Here is a 25,654-nt window from a genome sequence, read left to right as displayed (position 1 = left end):
GAGCTGGGCTATCATGATGCTCACATTTAAATCCTTGCTGGAGCGTTTTCAGCCACAGCCAGCAGGGACTTGTGAAACACTGCAAGGGAGAAGCATGCATCCCTTCTAGAAAACATGCTTTAGCTCTCCTCTGCCCCCGAGGTACCGTGCCAAAATGACGATATGACATTGTGTCACTTTGCAGCTGCACTCAGGGCGAGGAAGCCGGCAGAAGACAAAGGGAGCGTTTCCAAATTCCTCTGCACCACCCTGCTCTCGAGAGGTGGGGACTGAAATTCTTTGAGAAGGAGCACATGCAAACAGTTGCTAAAAGAGATGTCCGGTTTACAACGCTGCGATCAGCGTGGAAAGGGAAACCGCAGCAAAAACATCCCGGAGCTTTGTTTTTACCCATCTGAATTTCTCTACCACCACGGGAGCGTCTCGCTTCCAGTGCACGAGTCTGAACATCCCTGCGAAGGGAGAGCAGAGCAACCCACACCTTCCGACCTGGTGGTGTGAGATTCAGGGTGGAATTCAAAGGTGGAAAGAGCTGGTCCTGCTTTACAGCTGGACAGTGCCAGCCCTGTATGGGCACCCTCTGCTAGTGCCCCCAATTCAGCCCTGTCCTCTCCCTGCGGGATCACCCAGCAGATATTTGTCCTTCCTGGGAGTCCCAGCCGCGCACCAGGACAACGCCTTAAATTCTACCCAAGCCCCATAATCACCATTGCTCTCCTCCTGTTCTGCCTTTCTAAAGACAGTTCATTGCCGAGTGAAATTACCGAAAAGGAGGAAGAGAAAGGAAAGCTGCCATTAGAAAGAAAGGGATTCTCCCCTCACAAACAGGCAAGAGACCCTGGGAGAGGGAAGTGTGGACAGCAGAGATCGAAGCAGAGATAGCAGGGCAGGAACTGCAAGCATTGGAGAGAAATAGAGACTAAACGGAGGGGAGTAAAGATAAGGTGATAGAAAATAGGAAGGAGGAGACAAAAAAAGGGAGAGGAAATGCACACGCGGTGTCCCCCAGCTTGGGCGCGGAGGCAGAGCTTGTTGCTTGTTGTCTCCAGAGCCCGGCGCTCCGGGAAGGACAGTATCTGTTTAGATTTGTGTCTAAATTTAAACCCTGATTGCCTTGCCTCCCCCTCCCCTCCCGTCCCTCCCTCCCTTCCTCTCACCCACCCGCCCTTCTTCCTTGTTCGCAGCGCAGGGCCACTGGCCGGGCTCTGTCTGTCCGTCTGTCCGCTCGGGCTGAGCAGCAGCTGGGATCTCCCAGCCCTCCGCGCTCTGCTCTGCCTCTCCTGAACTTTTCCCACAGATAACAGGGAAAGGGGTGGAGAAGAAGGATTGCCCCGAGGACACCTCTCTTCTTGCAGGACATGGAGGTAAAGAAAACTTTTTTTTATTTCCACTAGCTTGTGACTGGCTCCGCGATCTGCCTTAGCTCCACCTTGCAAAGCAATTTCTCCCTGAAGGCAGCTTCAAAAGATCTTTTTGCTGGGGTTCAGATAAAGGTCTCTTTCCTCCCACCCCGACTCCTGTCCTGCACCTCAGACTCTTTTGCAGGTTTTAATCCAGATTTGGAAAGCAGGGGCATGGTTTGGGAAGAAATTACCTCTGTGAAAGGGGAACGAGGAAAAGTTGCCATTTACTTATTGGTCTCTAAATGTGTTAGATCTCCAACATTATCTCTAGCTGTGTTAGATTTTAAAAGGTATCATTTTGAAAGGAGGTTTTAAGGAGTTATTAAAAATGGGGGCATAAGAGAACAAACTTTCCAAGCTCCTTGGGGTTGGTTCCTTCCCCACCCGTGCAGCAGCACTTGTGATTCACACCCTCAGCTGTGTGTGGCTCCTGTCTCAGGTGGGTTGGGAGGTCTCATTTTCCTTTCATTGGAACATTTTGGGTCAGGGAAGGCGACCTGAGAGCCTGTGCTTGAGTGAGGTAGATGAGTAGCACACCCCCAGAAGGTTTTCTGTCCCTTTTTCTCTGTGTACCCTGTGCTCCAGGAGAGCTGGATCTCGTGTCTCAGGGTGGGCACAGGACTCTGGCTTCCCTGGGGTTTATGTTCAAGCCTTCTCCTGTATTACACCCTCCTGGGCAAGGCAGTTCACCTCTCTCTTCCTCCCCTCCCATTCATTTAAAATGGGAATGGTGGTGTTGGGAATGGCTGACTCAAGTCAATCATCTTGAAATACTTTCTGCTGAAAGTGCCATGTTTCTCCTGATGTAAGCTCAGATGAAACATGCCTTGTTTTCATAGACACACACTCGAGCTGGGGTGCCAGGCTTCCCAGGAATGTCACCCCTTGGGCCTTGCAGTGAGGGCACGTTTAACTTGGAAAATGTGCACAGTCTAATTTGGTTTCCCAATTAGTCTTTACAAGGGGCATGGAGTTGTTGACACTGTCCCTCTGTGAGAAGCCAGGGTTTGCATTCCCAGTTTGAAGGTGTTCATTCCCAGTTTGAAGGTGTTCATTCGCAGTTAGAGGCAGAGGGGCTCTCTGTGCAAGCAAACGTGGTACTCCAGACAGTCTGTGAAGAGCACAGAGTGGAAGGAGAGGGATGGATTCCTGAACACACTGGTTACTCCTACAAAAGAGAAACAATCCTAGCACTGTCTTTCATCTCCCAGCTCACTGCAAAGTTGCCTTTTCCACTTACATCAGGACTTCATTCTCATGTTATGCATCATCCTGTCATAGCCAAGTAAGGTACTGAAAAATCACTGGATCATTCCAGTGACTCCAGAGATCAAAAATTGAATTTAATCTTTCTTCTCAACACCTGTGAATTTAGGGCCTTGCTGGCCAGAGCTTCCTAGTGCTGAGCCTAGTGAGCTTCACTCACTGAGCAAGTTTTGTGCAGGCACTGAGCCCACACTTCCTGGACACCTGGTTCTGGTGGCCCAGCTTGAACCTGGGAAACTGGGCCTGAGGTTGAAGGAACTTCAATTTCTCTTCTTGCCAGAGAGAAAGAACATGTAGAGGGTCCAATCAGCCAGCAGGTAAAAGAAATGGAGCACTGAAGTAGGGTAGAGTGTTTCAAAGCTCTTACAAATACTGGGTTTCTCCATTAAAGCATTTTGGGAGAATTTTATGAGCAGTTTCACTCAGAAACAGAGATCATTATCTTCTTCACATCACCAAAAAATAATCTATGTCAAAGGCCAAGCTGCAGCTCAGGAGTTGCTTGGTGCATTTTCCTTAGGGTATAGAGATGAGTTGTTTACCTGTGGAAAAGACTAAATTTCCAATGCACCATTATGGCCAATCCAGACTGGGCTGAAAACTCAGGCACTTTCAAACATAATAGCAAATTACAACTGCCTGGGTTCATTTCCCCAGTGTTTGGCCCAGTTTTCAGGAGTCTTGCAGGCTGGAGACTCTGGATGAAGCCAGAGGGTGGGAAAGCAGCTTTGCAGCCCCAGGTCCTCCGTGCCACTGGGGCCACTGAGCCCTCCAGGGTCCAGCTGACAAGGGATCTCGGTGGGTACAGCTCAGCACTCACACCTCAAGCTGGCTGCCGGCAGAGTGCTTGCTATCACTTTCCTCCACTCCATATCTGTGTGCCTTTTTAGACTAAATTCCTGGCTTAGATAAATATGAACCTCCTTCTCTGTCCTGCCTGTATCCAGTGTAGACCTAATTTAATAGCCATGTGTTACAAAGATAGCACAGCCCTAACTGATGAGTCTGGAAGCCTCTGTAGTTGGAAGCTCTGTGTAGGCTCATTTACCCTTCTGATTTTCTGTTCCAAGCCTGATAAATTGAGAGGAGTTTGAATCCCTATGCTGCTCCAGCTAGGCTGTCTCTAACTGAGTTTAAATGGGAGGTACCACACTCTACTTACAGCATTTATCAGAAGTATTTTGAACTGTCCCTACATCTTGCATTCTCTGTGCACCTTCTTTGACAGTTCAGTGACTTCAGTTTCTAATTTAACCTTCTGAATAGCTTCAGATTAGATAATTTATGCCTTTTGTATATGCACTTGCCTAAAGTTCATCCTCTTTAACCACTTACTAGGCAAAGAGCAATCCCTCCCCCCATCCCATCTTGAGTCTGAGCCTCCTCGTGTTGAAATTCATCTTTTTTTTTTTTTCCTGCCCCCTTGTGAGGCAGCCAAGGGAGAAGATCCATTGGGTTGAGACCTTTTCTGCTGCAGGGGCTGTTCCATTGGCTCAGCAATGGAACAGAGCAGCTGCCCAAGGGTCTCCCAAGGGTTTGCAGGTGAGAGCAGGGTGTAGCCTTCCCTCATGTCTGAAGCTACAGCAAGGCACTTAAAGGAGCACCATGGCTGAGATGGCATAAAATAATGATTTATTTCAAGGCACAATAGGATAAACATGGTTTGTGCCTTTCTTTCCCCACTGAATTAATGCACATGCAAGTCCAGCCTTCCTGGCCATCACTCCACTCTGTGTCTTAGTCTAGAGTTCCTTGTTCACGTGAGAGCAGAGCACTTGCCCTACAGACCACATTATTTCCTGTCTCCTGCCCTGTGGGCAGCCTGGGAGGTTTCGCTGGTTGCTCCTCCATTAGCTCACCCCTTACTCTCCTAGAGCAGCAAGAGCTCCCCAGAAGAAGGCCTGGAAGCATACACAGAGAGGCACCAATTAATTTGGGGGAGCTTGACAAGCTGTGTACAGTTCCCAGACCATTAAGAAAAACAGATGTCTGGAAGGGAAGCACTGGGAAGCTGAGAAGGATCCTGAGGGAAACCCTGGCCAGGAGCAGAGCTCTGAACAAGCAGCTGGTGAAGGCAGCTCACCAGGAAAGCAGCTACATCTCACAGTGACCACCACTGCTCTTCATCAGAGCTGCCAGCACGCCCCTCCCGCCATGGAGCCTTTGGAAGCAGCCCTTGGAAGTCTCCAGGACACATCCCAGAGGCTGCCTGGACAAGCTGCTGAAGACACAGGGGAAGCAATGCTCTCCAGGCCAGCCAGAGCAACATCTTGCTAACAGCTGTTGTCAGCTGTAAATCAGGACATCAGCATCACCCTGCCAGGGTACAGATCAGCCCTTGGCTCCAGCGGAGCAATTCCACATTGGGAGTGTCTGTGGATTCTTAAAACAACACAACCTCATCGACTTACTTATTCAATGGATGATTTCTGAGAAATAACCCATTCCCCTCCTTCAGACATATTATCTGCAGTTTAGATATCTGCTATAGCTCTTGTCTGTTGTATCACCAAGCTTTCAGACAGTATTTATTGCTACAGGGCTCCCATCAGATGGAGAGAAGGAATTCATGGCAGGACTTTATATCCGTATCCTGCCTGACATACCAGAAAACCCCGATGTCTTCCTGAACTAAGCTGAAAACTGTGTAGGTGTTCACCTAATTTAATTTTGGAGAAATGAAAAGTAGTGCTGCTTGAAGGAGAGTGGGGATCTTCCATTACTTAAGGAAGTGGTGCATTAGCTCTCAGATGACACTGAAATCCTGCTGCCAGGTTAATCACAGAATCATCTAGATTGGAAAAGACCTGTAAGTTCATCAAGTCCAACCATTAACCCAGCCCTGCAAAGCCCACCACTAAAACAAGCCCCTAAGTGCTACATAGCCATGTCCTTAGGGATGGTGGCTCCATCACTTCCCTGGGAACCTGTTCCAGTGCTTGAACAACCCTTTCAGTGAAGAAATTTTTCCTAACATCCTATCTAAACCTCTCCTGGGGGGCAGCTTGAGGCCATTTCCTCTTGTTAAATTCCCACTGGCCTCCTTCATTGTGGCCTCCTTTAAGTGAGGAACTGAGGGCTGTATTTGACAGAGCATTCCAGAGCAAGGGACTTTATTTTCAGCATCCCAATCTGAATTTTCATAACCTCAAATAATAGGAATGCTCAGTGTATCTGCTGCAAGGTTCTGGCTTACTGATAGCACTCCCATTTAAGCAGCACAAGCTGTTTCCCCCAAGAGACTTAGAGATATGGTAAACTTGATGGACAATTGCTTCAAATGTGTCCCTGGTGTTCACTTGGAGCAAGAGAAGAGGTCTGCAGCACCAACTCCATTCTTTTAAGGCCACATGAGGAAAAAAATCCCCTTTTTTTAGAAACTGTTTGTTCCAGATAAATAGAGCCAGTATTTTTAAAACAAGTGTATTAACTCGAAGGAAACAGCAAGACACTGAGTTTGCAGGACTTCATAAAGGGAAGAGGTGTATTAATTTGGTCTCCTAGTGTAGTCAGACTTAGTAGTTGTAGAGATCTGTGTTCAGCTATTTGTTTTTTGTGTCTCAGTGCTTAAGGTTGTGTTCAGCTATTTGCTTTTTGTGTCTCAGTGCTTAAGGTTGCTGATGGCTGAGCTCCAGTTTGCAGTGGTAGAGCTGTAGTCAGATGGTTTGCAATACAGTTCCACCTACAGAAGCCACATGGTAAACTACCAGCTTTTCAATAGTTCTGTACTTCTTTTTTATTTCTTGAAGCTGTGTCATCTTAAATAGTTCAGCCTCTGAACAGAGACAACAGTGCACCCCCAAGAGTCAAAGGGAGAGCCCTGTGTGCTGTGTGTGGGCTCAAAACCCAGTATAGTGCACTTCTGAAGCTGTGCTGCTTCAGGTGGCAGGAGAACCCCCTTACATGGAGCCTCTCCAGGGAAAGGCTGCCGTGCTCCCTGTGTGGGCACAGCCTCCCTGCTTTTCCCTCTTTTTCCACTTGTGTGACTGGGTATGAGCACATCCAGCCAGATATCAGCTTTATCCAGGGTCCTTTTCCTGCTGCCTGGAATGGTTTCCATGTTGGCTGCTGGGCCTGGCTGTGAGCAGCTGTGCTGGGCTTGTTGTGAGGCAATTGCAAAGGCGACAGGAAAGGCGGAGGCCGTTCCTCCTTGAATTCACTGCACCCCTTAGTGAGGCTTCTGGGTTTTCCCTGCTCTCTTGGACACCCTGGGCACCTTGTCTGTAGGCAGCTGGCCTGGCTGGCAATGTAGATTTTTGCTTCTCTGCTTAGCCCTCCTGTTTTTCCTTGTCACTGTCTGCAGGCAAATGTTTTTATGTATCTTACAAACCAAATAATCCTGATGATCATGATCTCTTTTTACTGTATGTCCCACAGCCTCTCCCCCTCCGGTCTCACTGGTACTTAACACCCTTTTATTTCACCTTCCTATCTCCCATCCCAACCTCCTGTCTTCTCCCTGCAATAGGAGTCACCTTGTCCTTTCTTGAATACCTTTTGTGTCTTTCCTCTTGAGCATTCTGGCTTGTGGGACCAAATCTCATTTTAGCTGTTGCACTAAAATTCTTCCCTGGATTTTTGAGCAGCTGAGGGGAATTCTCATGTCATAGATCAACTACAGGACAAATGCAGAATGGCAAGGCTGCAATCCATATCTTGCAGTCACTCCCTGATCCTGTAGGTTCCTCCAGTTCACTGGGCACCTGCTTGCTCTATATTCAAACTTAACCAGTGCCTGGGATGCTGCTTCTGCACAAGCCTGGATTTGCCCTGCTTGACTTGTCCTTGGGTCCCTGTTACATTCCCCCTGTCCCACGTCCTTATCTCTTCCCAGCACTCCTTTTGCCATTAGAATACTCTGAGCATGGCAAACAGGATCAGGCATCTCACAAAAAGCCCTTTCTGCAGAAAAGGAAACAGTGGCACCCATGTTTTCCTGGAGGTTTCTGTGGTCACCTCAGTCACGGATTCCCAAAGGAACGCACACAAAATAATTTATTTACATGATTGATTTTAACTGGTTTGCCATCCCCTGCACAGAGAGCCATGGCTGAACAGCCAGATGCCTTTTCCTGCTCAGGGCACAGCAGAGCCAAGAGCTGCCTGTGTCTCTGCAGGGCACAGGCTGAGGTTTCACACATGCTGCCCCTGCACAGGCACCCTGCCCGCCAGGGACCAGGTGCTGCAGTTCACTGCCTCTTTTGGTCATGGTGGTGCTGGATCAAACCACTCTTGGCAGCCTTTGCCAGGAGCAATAAGACACTTGCTCAGGAAGCCTGGGCTCTGTGCTGTTCTCTGAGAGTGGGGGCTTCAAACCCTTTGGTCTGCCCAGCAAGGGATGGGTTTTAATCCAGGGTTTAGGGCAAGCACTTGGCAGCCTGCTTGTTAAAGCCATTCCAACATGTAGGAAAGAATTCAAACTTTGCTGGGGCAGTGGAGACCTCACACAGCTGCCTGGTCACCTGAGTGCTCTCCTGACAGGTGAAACCCTGCTTGCCTCAGGACCAGTTCTGGGGGTGTGCAGCAGTAGCTGTGCAGGCATTAAAGTGCACAAGCCCATACATTGCCCTCTCAGCACATGCTCCTGACAGTGCTTTGAGGTAATGCTGCTGAGATTAATCAGCCCATGCAGTGTTGGGAACATGCAGACACCAGAAATTGCCAAATGTTCTCAGTGCCAAAAGGGAGACTCAAGATCTCACTTGTGCCTTTCACAGTGACTCTTGTTGCCTTTCCTAATCTCTCCAGACAGAGCTTGGCAAGCACAGGCCAGACACTCCTGAGAGGTACATACCATGGCACAGAGGATAAAACAACTTGCTTAAAATAATTATTATCTCATTTAATTTTCATTGTAGTCCCTCTCTGAAACAGAAGGTAGATAGTTTATCCACCTCATTGAATTTCCCGATGTCTGCAGATGTTTCCTCTAATTCAGTTGTGAGGGACACAGCTCCTCTCCTGTGTGTCTGGCACTGGCTGCTCTCCTCTGCCTGTCTCCTCCTGCCTGGCACTGCCTGGCACTGCCTACACCACAGCATCTCACTCCAGCCACCACCCAGTGGTCCCCATGGCCCAGCACACTCAGGCTATTGGTACCTCATGGGGACAAAGAGACCTGGGTACATCAAACCCCTAAAGGATGGAAAGCCATCAGGAGTTTCCCCTCTCCTTTCAGTAGGCAAGGCTGGGAGTACACAAACCATTTATTTACAGTGTAGTGGATGGGTTCAAGAGAGTGCTTCTTCCTTTGAGAAAAATTTGTCTCTTTACTAGTTTTGGGCTACTTATCATTTGTCCCTTTACTGGTTTCGGGCTACTTACCAGCCTCTACCCAATCCCCAAATCTTGCTTTGGTTAGCCTTTAAATATGGCAGATCCAACCCTCTGTAATTTTCAAATGAGGCATTTGAGAGATTTTCTTGCAGTCTTCTGGATGGAAGCTGCTGAGCTGGAAAATCCTCACGTTACCCTTTGGGCAGTGCTTGACCCCGAGTGCCAAGATGGCAGCACTTCACAAGGGAACTCTCAGAAAGAGAAAATCAAGACCAGATCACTGCAAGTCTTGAGAAGAATGTTGCCCTAAAGCAAACTCTTTCCAAACTCAGGGAAGTGTTACATATTTTTACATATTTTATGTAAAGTGGAATTTTTCTGCCCTTTCTCTTAAAACACAAACAATCCCTTGTAGTCCACATTCCTCATACTATTCTGCCCTGGGTTATGGTCAGAGCTCCTTCCTCGTTATCACCCGTGATATTGCCTTGCAGTTGAGGCCAGGCACACACTCATCCTATATTCACTTATCTGTGGTGGGATAAGGTTGACCTGGGTGCCACTCTGAGAAGGAATGTCATACTTGTGTGTTGTTCTTGTGGCTGACTTACTCAATAGACTCTGAGAGAAAGGCCAGCAGTGATTTACCCTCAGGCAAGAGGCTTGCTCTCCACTGAAAATACTTCAAAAAGTAAGAGTTCAAGAGAAGTGTTTTCCTGCCATTTGTATTTTAGGAGTTTTAGTTGAATCTTTGTTAGGGCTGCTGTGAGAGGTGCTGTTTTCAGAGGGAACTGAGGAGAGCTGCTGGGGATCTCTGGGTCCTAGCAACACTGACTGCCTTGAAGGACTCCTTACCTTCTCCTGACTGCCTCCAAAACTTCCACGTCCAATATTTCTTTACTTTGTTGACACTTCTCAATTAACGAGCAGTCCCTTGTCTCAGGAAACCACAATCTCCAGCTATGTAGAGATATGCACAGAAGAGATGTGTGGCTGGGTCAGAGGAGTCTAAAACCCAACTTTGGGGCCAGGAGCTCAGACTGGTCCCAAGCCTAATCTGAGGTCCTGTTGTTTTTTCAAAGTGTTCAGAAATCTGGAGCCCAAGCTCCAGCAATCACAATGTAATTCACAGATTGCTTTCCCCAAAGCTGCAGGAATGAATCTGTTGCGTGTGACATCAACCAGATGTGGAGGCTTCCTCTGCCCTGGCTGAGGCTTCACAATGTAGATGAAGCTTTATCTTGGATGTGCAGTGGTTCTGCACAGTTGTGTACACTCTCATATGAGACATTAACCCCTTTTAATGCAAGTCAAACTAGAAACCTGTTTGCACAACCTTCAAAATACCAGTCCTGGCAAACAACAGCCAAGGATTCTGCAGGGCATGCTGGGGTCATCATTATACTCCTCAAAAAAGTTTTACTCTCTTTCATAACCAGATTTTATGGCCAGGTATCAGTTCCTGAATTATTCTTGTATCTCTGAAGTGGAAATCTTACTTTCTTTGCTCAGCTTTCTATGATGTTTCACTCCTGCATTTTAGCAGTGAGGGGCCCATGGCACACTGAGACCAGTTATTCCTTTTTGCTCAGCCATCTGATGGCAGCTTGGGGGAAAAGGATGAGGACTCTGCATGCTGCCATTCATAAAGCTCACAAAATTCTCATTGGAATTGTGAAATGGAGGTGTTTAGCATTCTGGTAAAGGTTGATCAAAGAAAATATTGCAGAAAGATAGAAGTAGAAAACTATTATTTTTTTGGTAGTGTTTGGGATACATTTGAAAGACCTGCAAGATATTCTTGGAATATCCTGGAAAGTAACTGTGGTAATGCTGTAAATGCTCACAAAGTTCTCAGGGCTAGCCTGGCCCCACCAGAGAAAGGTGCAGAGGTGGCTCACAGGGTACCTTTGCTCTGGTGGAACACAGCACAGTAAACATCACCCCTGCTGTACAATAAATGGTAGGAAAGGCAGGTGGGAGCCTTGGCCATGCTTCCCAAGGTGCTGCAGGCTGCACTGACACAGTGATGGACAGGGCTGGCTAGGAGGTATCACAGAGCCACAGCTGCAGCCACTTCCAGCTGGGGCTTCTGCCAATAATTAAAATTTACTACAATGAGACAAGGAGCAGCTTCCTTGCCAGATCAGACGCCAAGTGAGTAAATAAATCACACAAATCCCTCCTGAAACAGAGAGCTGGAAGGTCTCCAGTGAGAATGATTTGTGAAGAACAGTAAAGAGAGAGATGCAAAGAAGGATGCTTTGCTGGGCTGAAGAGGGGTCAGAGTAGCAAGAAGAGTTTTGTTTATTCAGGGCTTACAACTTGGGATGTGTTGCTTCTTGAGCCAGGGGCCCAGCGTGGTGCTGAGCTGCAGTCGGAACAAGCATCATGAGATTTCCTTCTAGGGATGTGGAACATGGGCCAAGGGCAGTGAGATCCCACCTACTTCCTGGGCAATCTGTGTTCAGCCTGTGTTTGTGCTTTTGTGGGTCACAGGGAGCAGGCAGGCTCGGCCTGTGGGTAGCAGCTCCTCCTGCTTTGTGCTGCCTGATTCCTCACGCTGTGATTCAGGTGTTTTCCCACCCTCTCCTCTTTCGGCTTGCTCTTTTGGGGGAGTTTGTGTTTTGAACATACCCTGCTTACTTGCCCCTCCCTTCCCAGTCCAAACAATGTTCCCCTTTCAGTATGATCCTGATGCCACTGATGTTCTCACTTGGGTACAGATAAACAAATGAGTTCAGGTTATGTTGGCAGGAGAGTGCAAGCTGGGATTCGTCTAAATATCAGAGACAGAGAAATTACTTTGAATGAAGCTACAAATTAGAGAGGTTTTTCCATTCAGTAGCATGGGTCCAGTCCTAATTAAAAACTACTCTTGAGCTTTTTTAGTCGATTTAAAGAGGACTTCCTTGTGAGCTGCCCATCTAATCTTATCTGCACTTAAAAAATGTGAGAGCCAAAATAACCGAAATGCATTTGTGGTGCATTTTCCAGAGCATGAGTTCATGTCCTCTGCAGATAAACAGGAAGCATACCTTAGACAGTGCCCTGTGTGACTGCTCAGTGACCTTTGCCTCCAGCTTGCCTCTGTGGCTGCAGCAAAGATGGGTCAGGGAGAAGAGATTGGCTCTTGGTGATGGAAATCATCACCTCAAATTGGAGCTGTGCTGTCATCACTTCTCCATTGCTTGGTCTGAGATGTGCAGGACATCTCCAGTCCATCACACCCCAGCTCTGCAGGGGAACCTTTCTGGGGAAGAGGCAGCACCTCAGTGCAGGAGTAGGAGACATTCACCCCCTCCAGCCCCTGGGGAACCCTGAAAGGAGCTGTATTCCCTGATGCAGCTTATGGTGTCATTCCCAAAATGCTGCTTTCTGTGTCAGAATCAGGCACTGGTGAGCTTGAGAACAGCTCCTTTCAGCCAATTTGCAAATGAGTTCAGTTGGGCAGAAAAGCAGCACCTCGATCAGATTAAGGCTGTGTTTTGCCCTGCAAGCTGGGAGAGCTGGCTCAGTTTGGTGTAAGCTTTCCTGTGCAGACAAGGGCTGTGGCTGGCTGGCTCCTCGAGTCCTGCAGCTACCTCACTGAAAAACGAGAAGGGTCAGTCCTGGCAAGGCTTTGTGCAGAATGCTTTGCTGTGGGAGACCTGAGCCAGGCAGGGAAGCGAGGGCCTGCAAGAGGCTCTGTTCCCTCCTGAAATCCAGCCTTGGTCAGGATTGGTGCTCTAATCCCAGCAAAACCACAGCACTGCTTCCCAGTTCTGGCCTCCAGGCAGAGTGTGGTGATGGTTGATTTTGACTTCAGGAGTTTTCTGCCCACAGATGCATCCCCCTTCCCTTCCTTAGCTGAGCAGGTTTTACAGGTGTAGAGCTTGGCCTCTGCCATGCAGCAGAGAGAGCCTGCTTACACTTTGTGACTGCTGTTGTTTGATTTAGAGCTGCTGGGGGTGGCTGACATGGTATTTATGGGTGTTTTGTGGGTGCTCAATGGCAACTCCTTACCAGTGATGTGCTCCCTGTGGTGGCTCACAGGTCATGGCCTGGACTTGGCTGCACCTCATGAAACACCATTGGCACAGACCAGCCCAGCCTCTACCAGCAGGCATGCAAAAATAAGATTTTTCTGTCTTGTCAGAACAGGAGGACACATAGGGATGTAATTTCCTCTGGCTCTGGCTGGAGCAGTTAAAGCTCCAGCCCTCTCCTCTGTGCTTTAGGCTGGCCCTGTCACCTCTCCCTCCCTTTCCACTACAGCAGGGCAAGCACGTGGTGGGCCATGCTGTGAGCTCCAAGGCTGAAATGATCCGGGTTAAAAATAACCCTGTAAAGAGTTAAGGGGTGTATTTTAAGCCCTGATCATTTCAGTGCTCCAGTTTACAGCACAGCCCCACAAACTCACACAGGTGCAGGGGAGGGGGGAAGGGGGAAAGGAAAGGTCAGGGGAGAATGAGTGGTTGGAAACAGAAGCTGTCTGAAACCCAGGGCTTATGAAACTGTGCCCCAAAAACTGACACCTTCTTGTTTTCCTCTAGCACACTGACAACTCCCTTCTCATGGTGCAGCACTGGGTGCCGAATATCACCCTTTCTGAATCTGTAATCAAGTCACTGGCCCTGAGCCTTGGATACCTTATTGTATCTGCCTCTGAGACACTGTATTTAAAATTATTTTTGCCTTATTTGCTGTTGCTGAGGTAGATTGTGTATGCAGCAATGAAAAGATCCCTATGAGGGTCACACTGGAGCTTTGTAGCACTTGTGTGAGCACAGAATCTGGCATGATGGGCTGGTGTGAGAACAGGCTACAGGGAATCATTCCTGTGAAGCTTTTTTGAAAACAGGACGTTTTCAAACCATGGAGATCAGGGACTGGCCTCAAAATCACGTCTAGATGCAGTTGCATGAGAATTGGGCTGATAGTTGCACAGGACCAGTACCAAAATTTGTGTAACCATCACTGATTTCATAGCTGCTGAATACTCCAGCCTTGCAAGGTGCTGTGGAGGTGTTGTTTCTCAGATAAAAGGTGACCCATCTGGCCAGAAGGTCCTACCTGCAAAAGCAGATGAGTGAGAGGATTCATAGGGGAGGGAAGGAGGTTAGGGAAGTATGGATCTCTGCTGTTACTCAGCTGGTATTTAGCCAAAACTCTGCACTGAATGACAGCCAGTAGAACTTTCCTCTTTTCAAACCAGGTACATGGTGGGACATTTCTGTGGGGACCTAGTGGAGCAGGTCATTTCTGTGAGGATCCAGTGGACCCAGGCAGCCTGTGAGAGGAGCAGGATCTGTGCTAAAAACAGTGGCCTCCCTTCACACAATCTGCAGAGCCAGGGGTTGGTGGGCAGTTCTGCTCTCACAGGAGAGGTAAGGACACCAATGCATAAGGAAGGAGAGGTTTGGGAGGCTCAGACTGGCACATTTGTACCTCAGACACAGATAAAGGCAGAACTTTCTTCCCCAGTGCTAACAGGGACTAGGCTCAGTTTTAAAAGCAGATGAAGAAACATGGTTTTGAAAACCGTTTTCAAATTTACTCAGTTTTATAAATTTATTTGGAAGAGAAAAGTGAAACAAGCCCCTTACAGAGAACTTGGTAGTTGCACTTCCTTTTTTTTGCAGACAGTGCCATGCTTACATTGATGGTATAATTAAATTCCCATTTACAGCTCTGTCTGACATTTCTCAGAACATACAATGCTTATTTTTGTGGAACAGCAAAAGATCTCAGAATATCAGTCACCAAATTACTGATGGACTAAGCCTTTAACCTTAACTCAGTGGTTTTAGCCCATGCAGGCTGATTATGCTTTTCTTGTGAAAAGGAAAAGAATTTTGACTGCAAAAGGACAAAAATAATTTGTGAGTAATTGCACCATTATAGCAAAAAAATGAACAGAGCTACTTCTCACAACCATTTAGAAAAGTAGTGGTGGGTTATTTCACCAAGGTGGGCAGCATCACCAGGAATGGGAAAGATTGCATAATTAATATTGTGGGGCAGGAGAGAGCCAGCACTGAGCTTGGGGGTGAGAGAAGCAGATGTCTCAGTCTTAGGTGTGGAAGAGGCTGAGGGCTGAGGGCTCTGGGTTGAAAGTGATAAAATGAGGCTTCCCACCTTCCTCACAGTGGTGGAAGGAGGAGAGGGAGACTGCCAGCCCAGCTCCTGGAAATCAAAGGAATTATGTTCCTTACAGTGCAAGGAAGGGAATTTTTTGCACCCAAATACAACACCTTCCTTTGACCAGAAGAGACTGAGCCTGGCACATCACCTGAGGCAGAGAAAAAAGTTGTAAAAAATGCTGGATATAGCACAGCAGTGTAACTGCCAGAAGGGATCTGAGTAAGGATCCTTTCCTGCCTTTATTTTCCATAATGGGAGAGTGTGCAGCTGGCAGTTTGTGGAGGACACAGCCCCTGGGCTACTGGTGCTAATCTTAGAATGGCATGTTCAGAGCTTCCTGCGCCCGCAGGAGCCGCCAGCACAGGACACCCATGGAACCCTCCCAGCTCTGATCAAAGAAAGGCAGCTGTGTTTCCAGGCTGAAGTGAAAAGAAAGAGAAAGAAAGGAAAAATTCACCCCGAAAGCAAGAGGTCAGAGGGGCCAAGAGGAAGTTCAGTGTCTTTTCTGGGAAAAGGCAAAGGGCTGTGAAAGAAGCTCTTGGAGGAAAAATGGACTACGAGGGAGGCAGCCTTTCTGCCACAGACAGAGCACTTGCAGCTGCTCAGTTTCAACTGAGTCCTTACTTCAGGTGTCCATTCTACCATGCCCAGAAGCTGATATGATGAGCCAAGCCTCCCAGTCCATTCTGTATTCTCCAAGTTCATTCTTTGCTCTTTCCTCTTTCCAGCCTGCCCTCCCTTCACAGCAGGGAGACACAGCCTGCATCTTAGAACTGGTGTCCCTCCCCACTTAGCCCAGCCAAGATTCTTCATGTGCAGCAGGTTGCCCTGCTGATCTGCTTGCCTCACTCTTTCTTCCATTCCATTATCTGCCACTTTCCCTGCTGTAATTACTCCAGTGAAAGGTGAAAAGATGAGGGGAAGGTGCGTGAAGGTCACTGGGACGAGACAGCTTGATATGATTCCTTGGATTCAGGAAAGCTATTCCAAAGTGTATGGGAAATTTAACAGGGAATGGCAGACACCTACAGGGGCCTGTGGGCCTGGGAAAAAGAAGATAACATTTATTGGGAGTATTTATTTACAGCTCTCTGAGAAAGGGAAAGGCTTTTCTCTACAATGCCAACAAAAACTGAGAAACAGAAAGGGCTCTGAGGCAGTGGGGTGAGAAGTGTGGTGCTGGTCATGGGTTCATGGTGGTGGTACAGGGAGCTGTGAAGTGTGAGGTTCCTTACTGATGGTTTGTAGCCTGATTTCTTGTTCTGAGCTCTCCACCTCTAACAGAATCAGGCTTGTTATTCCTGGTTGGAAAAACAATTGTTGGTTGGTTATTCTCAGTTCCTCTGGTTTGGTTTCCCCAGCATCAGATACTAGAGATGAAGAACAAAGGTTTCCTTTAACAGCTTTGATTTCAAGGCTTTCTACTCACCCTGCTCAATAGACACACAGCAAAGAAAACAAGGTGAATGTGGGATGACACGAGGGCAGTGTGGTGTGGGAAGAGCTGCATCATGCAGACTCCAGCACAAGCCTTCTGCTTCTCAGCCTGCTGCAGACCCAGGGGAGGGGTGGCTTCTCTCAGCCATGGCATTTCCTCCTTCCCCCCCTCCCACCTCAATATTGCACTGAGAAAAAAGCAGAGCAGCAAGGGACACATCTCCAAGCAGATGTTGGCTTGCTGTGAGGACTGGGAATCACAGCAGAACCACTGGAAAAGCAAGGCTGATGGTGACCAGGGCAGTAACAAGGGTGTGAGAGGGCTGAGGATGTGTGTGGGAATGTACATTACTGCCTGCTGCATCTGCTCACTGCAAGGATGAGAGGAGCAGACACGTGGCCTGAGACACCTGGTTTGCTTCCATTGAAAAGTACTGAGTGTGGGCTCTTCAGCTGAAGCTGAAAGGCTCTGCATGAATTACTGATTTTCTGGGATATTTGAAAATGCTGCTAAATCCTGTCTTCCAAAACCTCTTGCTCTCAGGCTGGCTGATTGATGCCAGATGTGAGAAACTCTGCTTCAAGTCCTTGCTTACTCTTGAACTTTGTAACACATACACAGGCTTGCTTTTTCCAGCCTTCACTCACAACTTGTTGTTCCTGGTTTGTCAGAACAGGCCAGCAGAGACCAACTCAGAGGTGGACAAGTCAGCATCACCCTCAGTGGCTCAGCTAGCAGGGAAGTTCAAAGAGCAAGCAGCCAATATCCCTGGAAAAGAGGTAAGGTGCTCTGCAGCCACCAGCAGGAAATGAGAGGGAAGTTAATCACTTGTCTCTTCCTGCTGGAACATCAGTGATCTGAGCATGAGTCCACCCTGATTTTGGATCAGCACGAAGGATTCATCTCCTTGTGCAATGCAAGCTGGGGCTGCATCTTCCATGCATTGCTGATTGGTGGGTGAGTGTTTTGTCTTGGGAGAGACCCTAACCAGGACATTGCAGAGCTTGGTAAGGTGCACAGATTTACCCAACAGCAGCAGACAGCAGTGCATGCATGTCCTGTTTGGGCTGCTTTTGTGGGCAGGCAGCAGCAGTGGATAATGCAGTAGCCAATATTGATGGGAAAAGACACAAACAACAGATGATGCTGTGTAGCAGCCAGTGGCATGTCATCAAAAGGGAATTTCCTCCAGGTTATTACTGCTGTGTAGGTCTGAGAGAAAGCTGCCTCTTTACTCACCTTCATTGCCTCTTCCCAATGATATTTCAGACTCTGTGCCTATCTCTATCATGCTGAACTCTATTTTAATGACATCCCACTATGCCAAGCACTGCCTCACACGCTGACTTTCTCCAGCTAAGCAAAACACTGGAATACCTCTCTTAGGAAGAAAAGAAAAGTCAGGGTTATTTATGAAAGGAGGACATTTTCAGAGAGCCTCCTATATCACTATGCCTTTTTCTTTTAGAAGCATAGATGTTTGCTGATGGCCCTTTTCAGGCACCTTTTGAAACTGAGCTGCTCCCTTCTGCCCCTCAGCTCTGGATCCCAGCCTGGCCTAAGGGTATCCTCCCTGTCACCCTCCTGTCCCTGGCTGGATGCAGTGGTGACCTCTGCCCTGCAGGCTGGCATGCCATCATCTGTCAGAGTTTAGCACTCTCAGGATGGGAATAGCCAGTCTTTTCCCAAGCTCTGTTTTTTTCCCTCCAGTTGCCAGCACACACAGTCCATCCCATTACAGTAATTTCCTCTTCTGAAGGTTTGGGATTTACTTGCACTAGGTCCCTCACCCTTCAGAAGGCAGAAAGTTCCCAGACCTCTCCTGTGTTATCTGCAGACCTCTGCTGCTCCCAAGCCAGGGCAGCGTGGAGAGGCCTCACAGTGCAGAGAAACTCATTTTCTCCAGAGACAGGGGAGCACAAAGTTTCCTGTCTTTTCTCTCCAAGCCATCTGTCACTTCCCCACCAGCTTTCTCAAGCTGGCTTCAGATTAATGACCCAGGGGATGGTCTTTAACCCTTGCTTGGCCCATGCCAGCAGAGGGGAACCCTGTCAGCCAGGGAACCTCTGGCACATCCACTGTGGCACAGTGCAGCGTTTCATGGCTGCAGAATGGTGGGGTTTCCACAAGGCACATTTTTGCTTCCTGGCATGACACAAGGATAAGGGCAGGGCTGCCCTGGACTGCTTAGAGATGCAGCAGTGCCATGGCTGGGTGCAGCACCTCCAGAATTTAAGTGACATCAGGTCCACAGCTCCTCCAAGGCAGCCAACTGTAGAGAGGGCAAAGATGCCATAATCCAACTTTTCACATGCCAGCCTGTGAGAAGGTAACAAAATTATGCAAATATTTAATTGTGGATATTATCCAAGATTACAGATATTAGCCAGTTATTTTGGATTATTTTTTTTAACACATGAAAAGTGTGTTAACAGCTTGGCAGGAGACTACAAGCCTGGCATAAAAATAGAGACAGCTTGGCTGCAAGAGCAGAGCAATGGTTATGTGCTATGCATCCCTCCTTCCTAAGGAGCTCTCTCTTAGTTCTGAGAGCCCAAGGACATTCAGAAGGAATCAGTGTCCCTGCCATTAAGTTGCCTTGCTCCTTCTCCTCTGGAGAATTTGTTTCTTAGTCAAATTTAAGGTTGCAGCTGAGGCCTTGTCCCTGTGCACTGCTTTATGTCATTCAAGAGAAATGAATGGGCTGAAATTCTGAAAAAGTCCGAATTCTCCTTTTTGCCCCAAAATATATCAGACATAAAGGAGGAAATCTTGAACCAGGCAGCTGAGACTCAGTGAGAGGAAATCCTGGTAATGACAGGAAAGAGAACAGTAACAACCTCTCCAGTGTGAAGGGGTTTCCAGGAGGATGCTTTGCAGGCAAAGTTTCTGGGAAGGCTTCTCCACCCTCCACAGCTTAGAAGAGTGTGTGTTGCACAAAGAAAAAGATACAAACTGCTCTTCCAACACTAGGACTGGGCTCTACATGCCACAAGCACAGCCATGTGCCAATACCATCTTTTGCTGCCTTTGGATGACTCATTTGGGCAGGCTGAGCCCTGCCTCATGAGCAGGTCACTCACACAGCATGCCCTTTGGTGCTTGAATTTCACTTCCTTTTTAAGAAACCTGATTTCCCTGCTGCTGAGTTGGTTGTTTTCTTCTCTTAGGTGCCACCACATAAGCCAACTCGGAGGAAACCACCCTGCTCCCTTCCCCTGTATTCCCACAAAACTGAGACAAGTGACAATGATGAGCAAGTGAGTATCAATCTAATAGGGGGACAAGGTCTTTCCTCTCTGCAGCCTGTTCTCTCCTGAGACACGAGCCTGGAGGTGGCAGAGAGGTCAGGCTGCAGTCAGAGCCATCCATCAGGCAGCAGCAAACCTGCCCCTGCTCTCACACATGTCCTGACCCAGAGTCAGCCCCATGCTGCTCCCTGCTCCTGCAGCATGGCTGCACAGCCCATTCCTGGTGCTTTTGGCTGCTGATGGATCCATCCAGTTACCACTGTTGAGGAACCACTGGTATTTATTAGATTTGAACAGGGAGCACCCATGCTGTTTGTTGAGCGTAATGAGGATAATAGTTGTGCTCGTGAGATTTTTCCATCTTCAAGGAAAAGGAATAATTAATCCAGAGTGAAGAGAGGGCTTGTTGGCAATACCCACTGAATATTTCTTTAGGACCCTGGAATGAGCAGGTCTCAGTAAGCTGGCTGCTACTTATGAAATTTTACCCTCAGGCCCTCTTTGGTCACTTCTGTCCTTCAGTATTTCAGGGTATGAGGTCTACCCACCAAATTTCACATTGTCACCTGCCCTTAACAAGCAGGTAGTTCTTTGTCCTTCTTATCTGTGAGCTACAGGCTCTTGCTGCCAAAGGAACATTAAGTTTTAAAATGTTAGATTCCTTCCTTTTCTGAAAAAAGCAATATGCCCCTTCTCAAAGCAATGCTCTCTCTTTCTCAAACTGCTTCCAGCCTTTTCATAGCTCTACCTTTCCTGCCATTTAGGCCCTTCCTGCTTATACTAATTGGATATCCTTTAACTTGGTTACTCAAGTGGTGGCAGAAAGTCTTTCCCATTACAGAAAGTTCACAATATTTGCCAACATTAAGGGTTTAAGAGGTAGAATTTTAATCTGCCTGGTCCTGAAACAATACCAGGAGAAACTGTGCCACAGGCTAGATACTTTAATGAAGGCAGTGTAGGAGCAGAGCCATCCCACATCACCTAACTCAGACACTTCAGACAGCAAGCAGCCCTTTTTGCCCAGAAGAGGGATTCATATATCTAGCCCTAGGATGACTAGATAGCAAAAGGAGAATGGGGTCAGGAATGAAGAAAAAGAAACTTTTGTGTTGGAGCACTATATGAAGCTTCATTTGCTTCCCTACAAACAGTTTCTGCTTATCTCTTCCAAGTTTTCTGCCTTTTTTGTATTTCCTCTTTTCCACCTACCACCCTGTGATGTTCTGTTTCATTCTGTTTTGCAGAAGCGGTCGCCAAATGCTTGCCCCATTCCCAAGGTCAAGGTGAAAAGTTCACCCATGATTGAAAAGCTGCAGGTAGGTCCTGGCAGAGCCCACGTGGCTTCCCTGGGAAAAAGAAGATAACATTTATTGGGAGTTTTAATCTGCCCACAGCAGATTAAAACTGATTTACACTGGTCACAGCTCCTTCCCTTGCAGAGGAGAAGGGGATGCAGGAGCCAGGGGTGACAGCCAGGGAAACAGGGCCTCACTGGGGAGGATCCAGCCCCACCACACACAAAGGGGAAGGCAGAGCAGGTCTGGTAATGGTACTGGGCACCAGAAGCAGTCCAGTGATCCCCAGGTGTGCCCATAAGCATGTCAGTGCATGGATCAGGATCATTTGGATTTTGGAGTACATGGCTGGGCATGGGCACGGCAGCAGCTCTGCCTGAGCAGGGGCAGGGCCTCAGTTTAGGTGCAGCTCTTGAGAGAAAGTGAGGGAAGCCCTGGCTGAGACTTCCTCCAGCTCTTTCCTCACAGCAGTGTCCCTCACTTGAGTCCCCTGCTCTCCACTGGGGAGCTGGCCTCGAGCACAGGCAGTGACAATCCTGGCAGTGGGGTGTGTGCTCCAGGCTGTCCCCTGTGTGTGCCTGGGAGCTCTGCACTGCACTTCCCTCCTCTGGATTCCTGCAGCTACACACAGCACACCCAGCACTTTCTGCCCTTTTTGTGCTTCTCTGGTGCCTGATCTGCGCTGCTGAGGGCAGCTCAGCACTCGATGGCCTGAAGACAGTGTGCCCTGCCCCTGCCAGCCGCCTGTCCCAGCAGCACGTGTCACTCCAGAGCCTCCTGGCCACCCTGACACAACCTGAGCCTATTCATAGCACTGTCCCTCCTGATGCACCCAAGGACATTTGCCTAGGGGAGCTTCCCAGTGAGAGGCCAGCAGGAGGTGTTTTGCCACAGTTAATCACAAGCTCGCTGCTTTCCATGATCTTCTCACAGCTGCACAGGTCATTCTGCAAGATCAGGTTAGAAAATGCAAGCTCCTGTTAGACACATGCAGAAGGGTTTAAATCTTGAACCATTGCTGGCTGCTTGTTCAGATTTTCTGCCAGCTCAGCCACTGCACTGTGGTGTATTGGCTGGGTCACTGGAAAATCCCAAAAGGCCTCAGGATGACAAAAGAACATGTCCTGAGTTCCAGCTGCCAGGGAAAGACAAATGTCCAGTCATAACTTCTCTGCCCAGGCTTGTTTGTTGACAGTGTCACCAGGAGGAACCCAGAGCCAGGAGGTGTGTGGCTTGTGACAGCTGAGAGCTGTGGCAGGGCAGGGGTTCCCCTGTGTGGCTGTGGTGTGTAGCGCACGCTGCTGCCCCGCGTGCCCCTGATGGGCATTTCTCATTGCAGGCCAATCTGGCTTTTGCTCCAGCTGCTCTGCTGCCGGGAGTGTCTCCCAAAAGCCCTGGGGTGAAAGTCCTGGTTTCTCCATTCAGCACACCTCCCACAACGCCCACCAGCCCAGGGACCCAGTGCCAGCCCAGCGAGACGCCGGTGAGCTTTGATCAGCCCCCAGAGAGCACGCAGCTGCAGTTCTACAACAAGGTAGGGGATACGTGCTGGGACTTCTCCATTCCACAAAGCTTGCTTATTGCATGGGGATGAGGAGGAAGAGGAGGCTGAGCCCTCAGTCCTGCTGTAAGAGTGTGGCCAAGAGAGAAGATTAGTGCAGCAGGTTCCAGGGAGCATTTCAGTGTAGCTGTGTGGAGGCTCCTCTCTGCCAGTGTGTGGGAAGGAAGGGATGGAGGGGCAGGACCCAGTCACCTCAGCTGGGCAATGATGGGGTGGCTGGTGCCAGGGGCTGCTGTGAGCAGGTGCCAGCAAATGTCTGAGGTGGCTGAGGCTCAGTTTGGAGGGCCACACAGAGTTTCTCAGTTTCTCAGGTGTCACCAGAGCGCTCAGCACTTAAGTGAGGAGCTCTAACCTGCATTGACCATCACCAGCTGGAGTACAGACTCCTTCCTCAACCTGCCTCATCTGCCTCATTTCAACTGGTGCATCCAGAGGCATTTTCCTGTCTTGTGCATTCCTGCTTTCCGTTCCCCTCTCCTGACTGCTTTGCTGTCTGCTTTCCCTGCCCCCAGGTGCGGACGCGAGGATCCATAAAGCGCCGGCCCCCTTCCCGAAGGTTCCGGAGGTCTCTGTCCGAGTGCGGAGATGGGGAAGATCTGGGGGTCAGCTTGTCCTCTCCAGAAAATGGTGCCAGGGAAGATGAGGTCTTTGGGCCCAATGGCAAGACAGAGGAGGTGGAAACGGGGAGCAAAGAGCAAAAGGAACGGGCAGGGTCTGATGAGAAGCCAGCCTCAAGGATGGGATCCAGCAGATCAGAGGAGGAAGAAAAAGGGAGCAAAGAGCAGGAGAAACAGGCAGAGTCTGGTGAGAAGCCCCCATCAAGGAGAGGATCCAGTAGATCAGAAGATGGGGAAAAAGGGGAAAAGCAGGCAGAGGAAATTGCTCCTTGCAAGAATAACACAGGGAATACAAAGGAGGAGGAAGTGTGTCATGATGGCCCAGGAGAGAACTCTCCTCAGCCTCCCTCTGGAAACAATGAGATGAGTGACAGTCCCCAGGGAGAAGAGCAGCAAAGCAGTGCCTGTGACCAAGGAAAGGGAGACAAGGAGAAGGAGGAAGCTGAGACAAAGGAGAGCAGTGAGAGCACAGACACACAGAGAACATCAGACACTGAGGAAACAGCGCTGGCACCTGAGCCACTGCAGGATGCAGTGGGATTAGGGACTGCCAGTGAGCCTTCAGTGCCTGTCACGCAGGACCAGGGCACAGCACAGCTGTGACACACAGGTAAGATGGGCCAGCGTGGTGGTGGCTCCTGAGGCACCTGAGGGTTTTGCTGTTAGCAAAAATGGCAACTGTGACAGAACACAACAATGATTTTGCTGCTCCCCACATGTCAAAGCCTCAGATCTCAGGCGTGCAGAGACTGTGAAGCAGGGTACTCAAAGCAAGCAGCTCTCCTGGGTGATGTTACAGAGATGATGGGAAAGAAGCAAAGCTGATTGTGCATTCAGTATAATGGAGAGGCTCTGCTCACCAGGCACCCTCCTGCATTGCTGTTTTGAAAGCAATCTGGAAGTACTTGCAGTAAAATGCACATTTCCCCAGCAGTAGCCATGTATACACTAGATCAGTATGACTCCTTACATAAAATATTTATATGTGTTCACATGTATGTAAACATGTGTACATATATATATATATATATTCCCTATGTGTTTAGCTTGGTAGCTTTGCCAGCAAACCCAGGGCACCCCAGTTTCATGATCAGCTCTGAAATCATGCAAGCATGGCCCTTTGCCACTGTAATAAAAGAGGATTTCCACTGGCTGAAGCAGGCCTTGTTCCATGCTCCTCCTTGTGTGTTCTGTAACCACTGATGACATAGCCACAGATGCCTATGGATGTGTCTTGTCCCACCTCAACCACCTCCTCTTCAAATGCTTCCTTGGTTTGGCCAGGAGCAGCTGAGGGAAGGATTCCCATGGTGAGGCTGCAGCTCACCTTTGCCTCCTAGCACAGAAACCACCCAAGCACCCCCAGCACTCCCCAGCACTGTCTTTGCTTAGACCCATGATTATTTTTCATTATTTCCTTACTTATTTTCCCCTCTCAAAAGGACACACCCAGTCAGGGCAGAGGAGACTTAACCTGTGCATAGGAGCCATCCAACCCAATCGAGATGGAAGGTACTGGAAAACCTTCAGTGGCAGGAGAGGAGCAGAATGCAGAAATCCCCTGAGGTCCAGACTCATCACAGAGCTGAGTGGCCACTCTGGCTCTCTGCTTGGCACCATCATGTTGTGGGACAGCTGGGACAGGAGGCTGTTTGCAATCTCCTCAGGGTTCAAAGCTCAGGTGTTGGCTGGAATTCCTTGGTGATATTTGGGGACCTGATACCCACTGTCCTGGAGACAACAGCCACCACCACTCACAGTCCTTCTGTTTCTTCATCCTGCTCCAAAATGTCTTTTTCTTCTCCCCTGCAGTGGTCTTACATGAAGTTCATCAGTTACATACGTACATACTTGTACAGTGCCTTTTTAGTAGCTTCTTTGGGTTTTAAAACTTCAGTAAATAATGTTTTAACAAGAGGAAACATAACTGTTTCTCCATATGTGCTGTATGGCAGACAATGTGAACCCTGAATATGAGGAAAGCTCCTAGAACATTGATCATAAAAATATATAAATATAAAATATAAAAATAAAATCCCTTTGAAGTGGGCTGATCTGTGAAACAGCCACCTGTGGTAGGCTGGTAGGTCCTGTGTGCTTCAGCTTTGGGGTGCTTTCATTGTGGTGGAAAATGACAAGCAGCAGATTGTATGCAAAGAAAAAACATGCTGAGTAGGTCAATAGGGCAGGTTCTCTTATCTGGCTCTGGGCTCCAGTCCAGATTTAGAAGGGCTGCTTGTCCCTCAGTCTTTCTCACTTCCAAACCCTACCCAGTCTGTTTTGAAACTTCTGGTGTGTGGCCACCAAGAACCAGTCATTACAGAAAGCATCCCAGCTTCCTGGAAACAGCCAATTCACTGTGTGCAGGTCAAAGAAGAAGTCTTAGCTGGCTGAATTTCCAGTGGCATTGCCTGGCTG

At 48.6% G+C, this 25,654-nt stretch overlaps 1 protein-coding gene across 2 annotated transcripts; it reads left to right on the top strand.

Annotated features, from left to right (window-relative positions):
- Positions 1-1,256: 1,256 nt before the first annotated feature.
- Positions 1,257-24,246, top strand: RCSD1 (RCSD domain containing 1). Of its 2 annotated transcripts, XM_054270423.1 has the most exons (6): positions 1,257-1,364; positions 17,181-17,288; positions 19,680-19,769; positions 21,008-21,079; positions 22,398-22,592; positions 23,132-24,246. In XM_054270423.1, the coding sequence occupies exons 1-6, from the start codon at positions 1,359-1,361 to the stop codon at positions 23,837-23,839; spliced, it is 1,179 nt and encodes a 392-aa protein (XP_054126398.1). In that variant the 5' UTR covers positions 1,257-1,358; the 3' UTR covers positions 23,840-24,246. The 2 variants fall into 2 exon arrangements, with proteins under 2 accessions (XP_054126398.1, XP_054126399.1); XM_054270424.1 differs by lacking the exon at positions 19,680-19,769.
- Positions 24,247-25,654: the final 1,408 nt, after the last annotated feature.

This window comes from Melozone crissalis, unplaced genomic scaffold, assembly GCF_028551555.1.
Source record: "Melozone crissalis strain CALT ecotype California unplaced genomic scaffold, PUWL_Pcris_2 ptg000009l_1, whole genome shotgun sequence".
Classification (NCBI taxonomy): Eukaryota; Metazoa; Chordata; class Aves; order Passeriformes; family Passerellidae; genus Melozone; species Melozone crissalis.
Note: the sequence above shows the minus strand (reverse complement) of the source record. Positions and strands in the feature narration are given on the sequence as shown.

What these genes read in the sequence shown, in the direction of transcription:
- RCSD1 (XM_054270423.1), top strand. An exon ending in CCAATATCCCTGGAAAAGAG is followed by an intron (nt 17,289 to 19,679) that starts GTAAGGTGCTCT and finishes TTCTTCTCTTAG; the next exon opens with GTGCCACCACATAAGCCAAC. An exon ending in AGCTGCAGTTCTACAACAAG is followed by an intron (nt 22,593 to 23,131) that starts GTAGGGGATACG and finishes CCCTGCCCCCAG; the next exon opens with GTGCGGACGCGAGGATCCAT.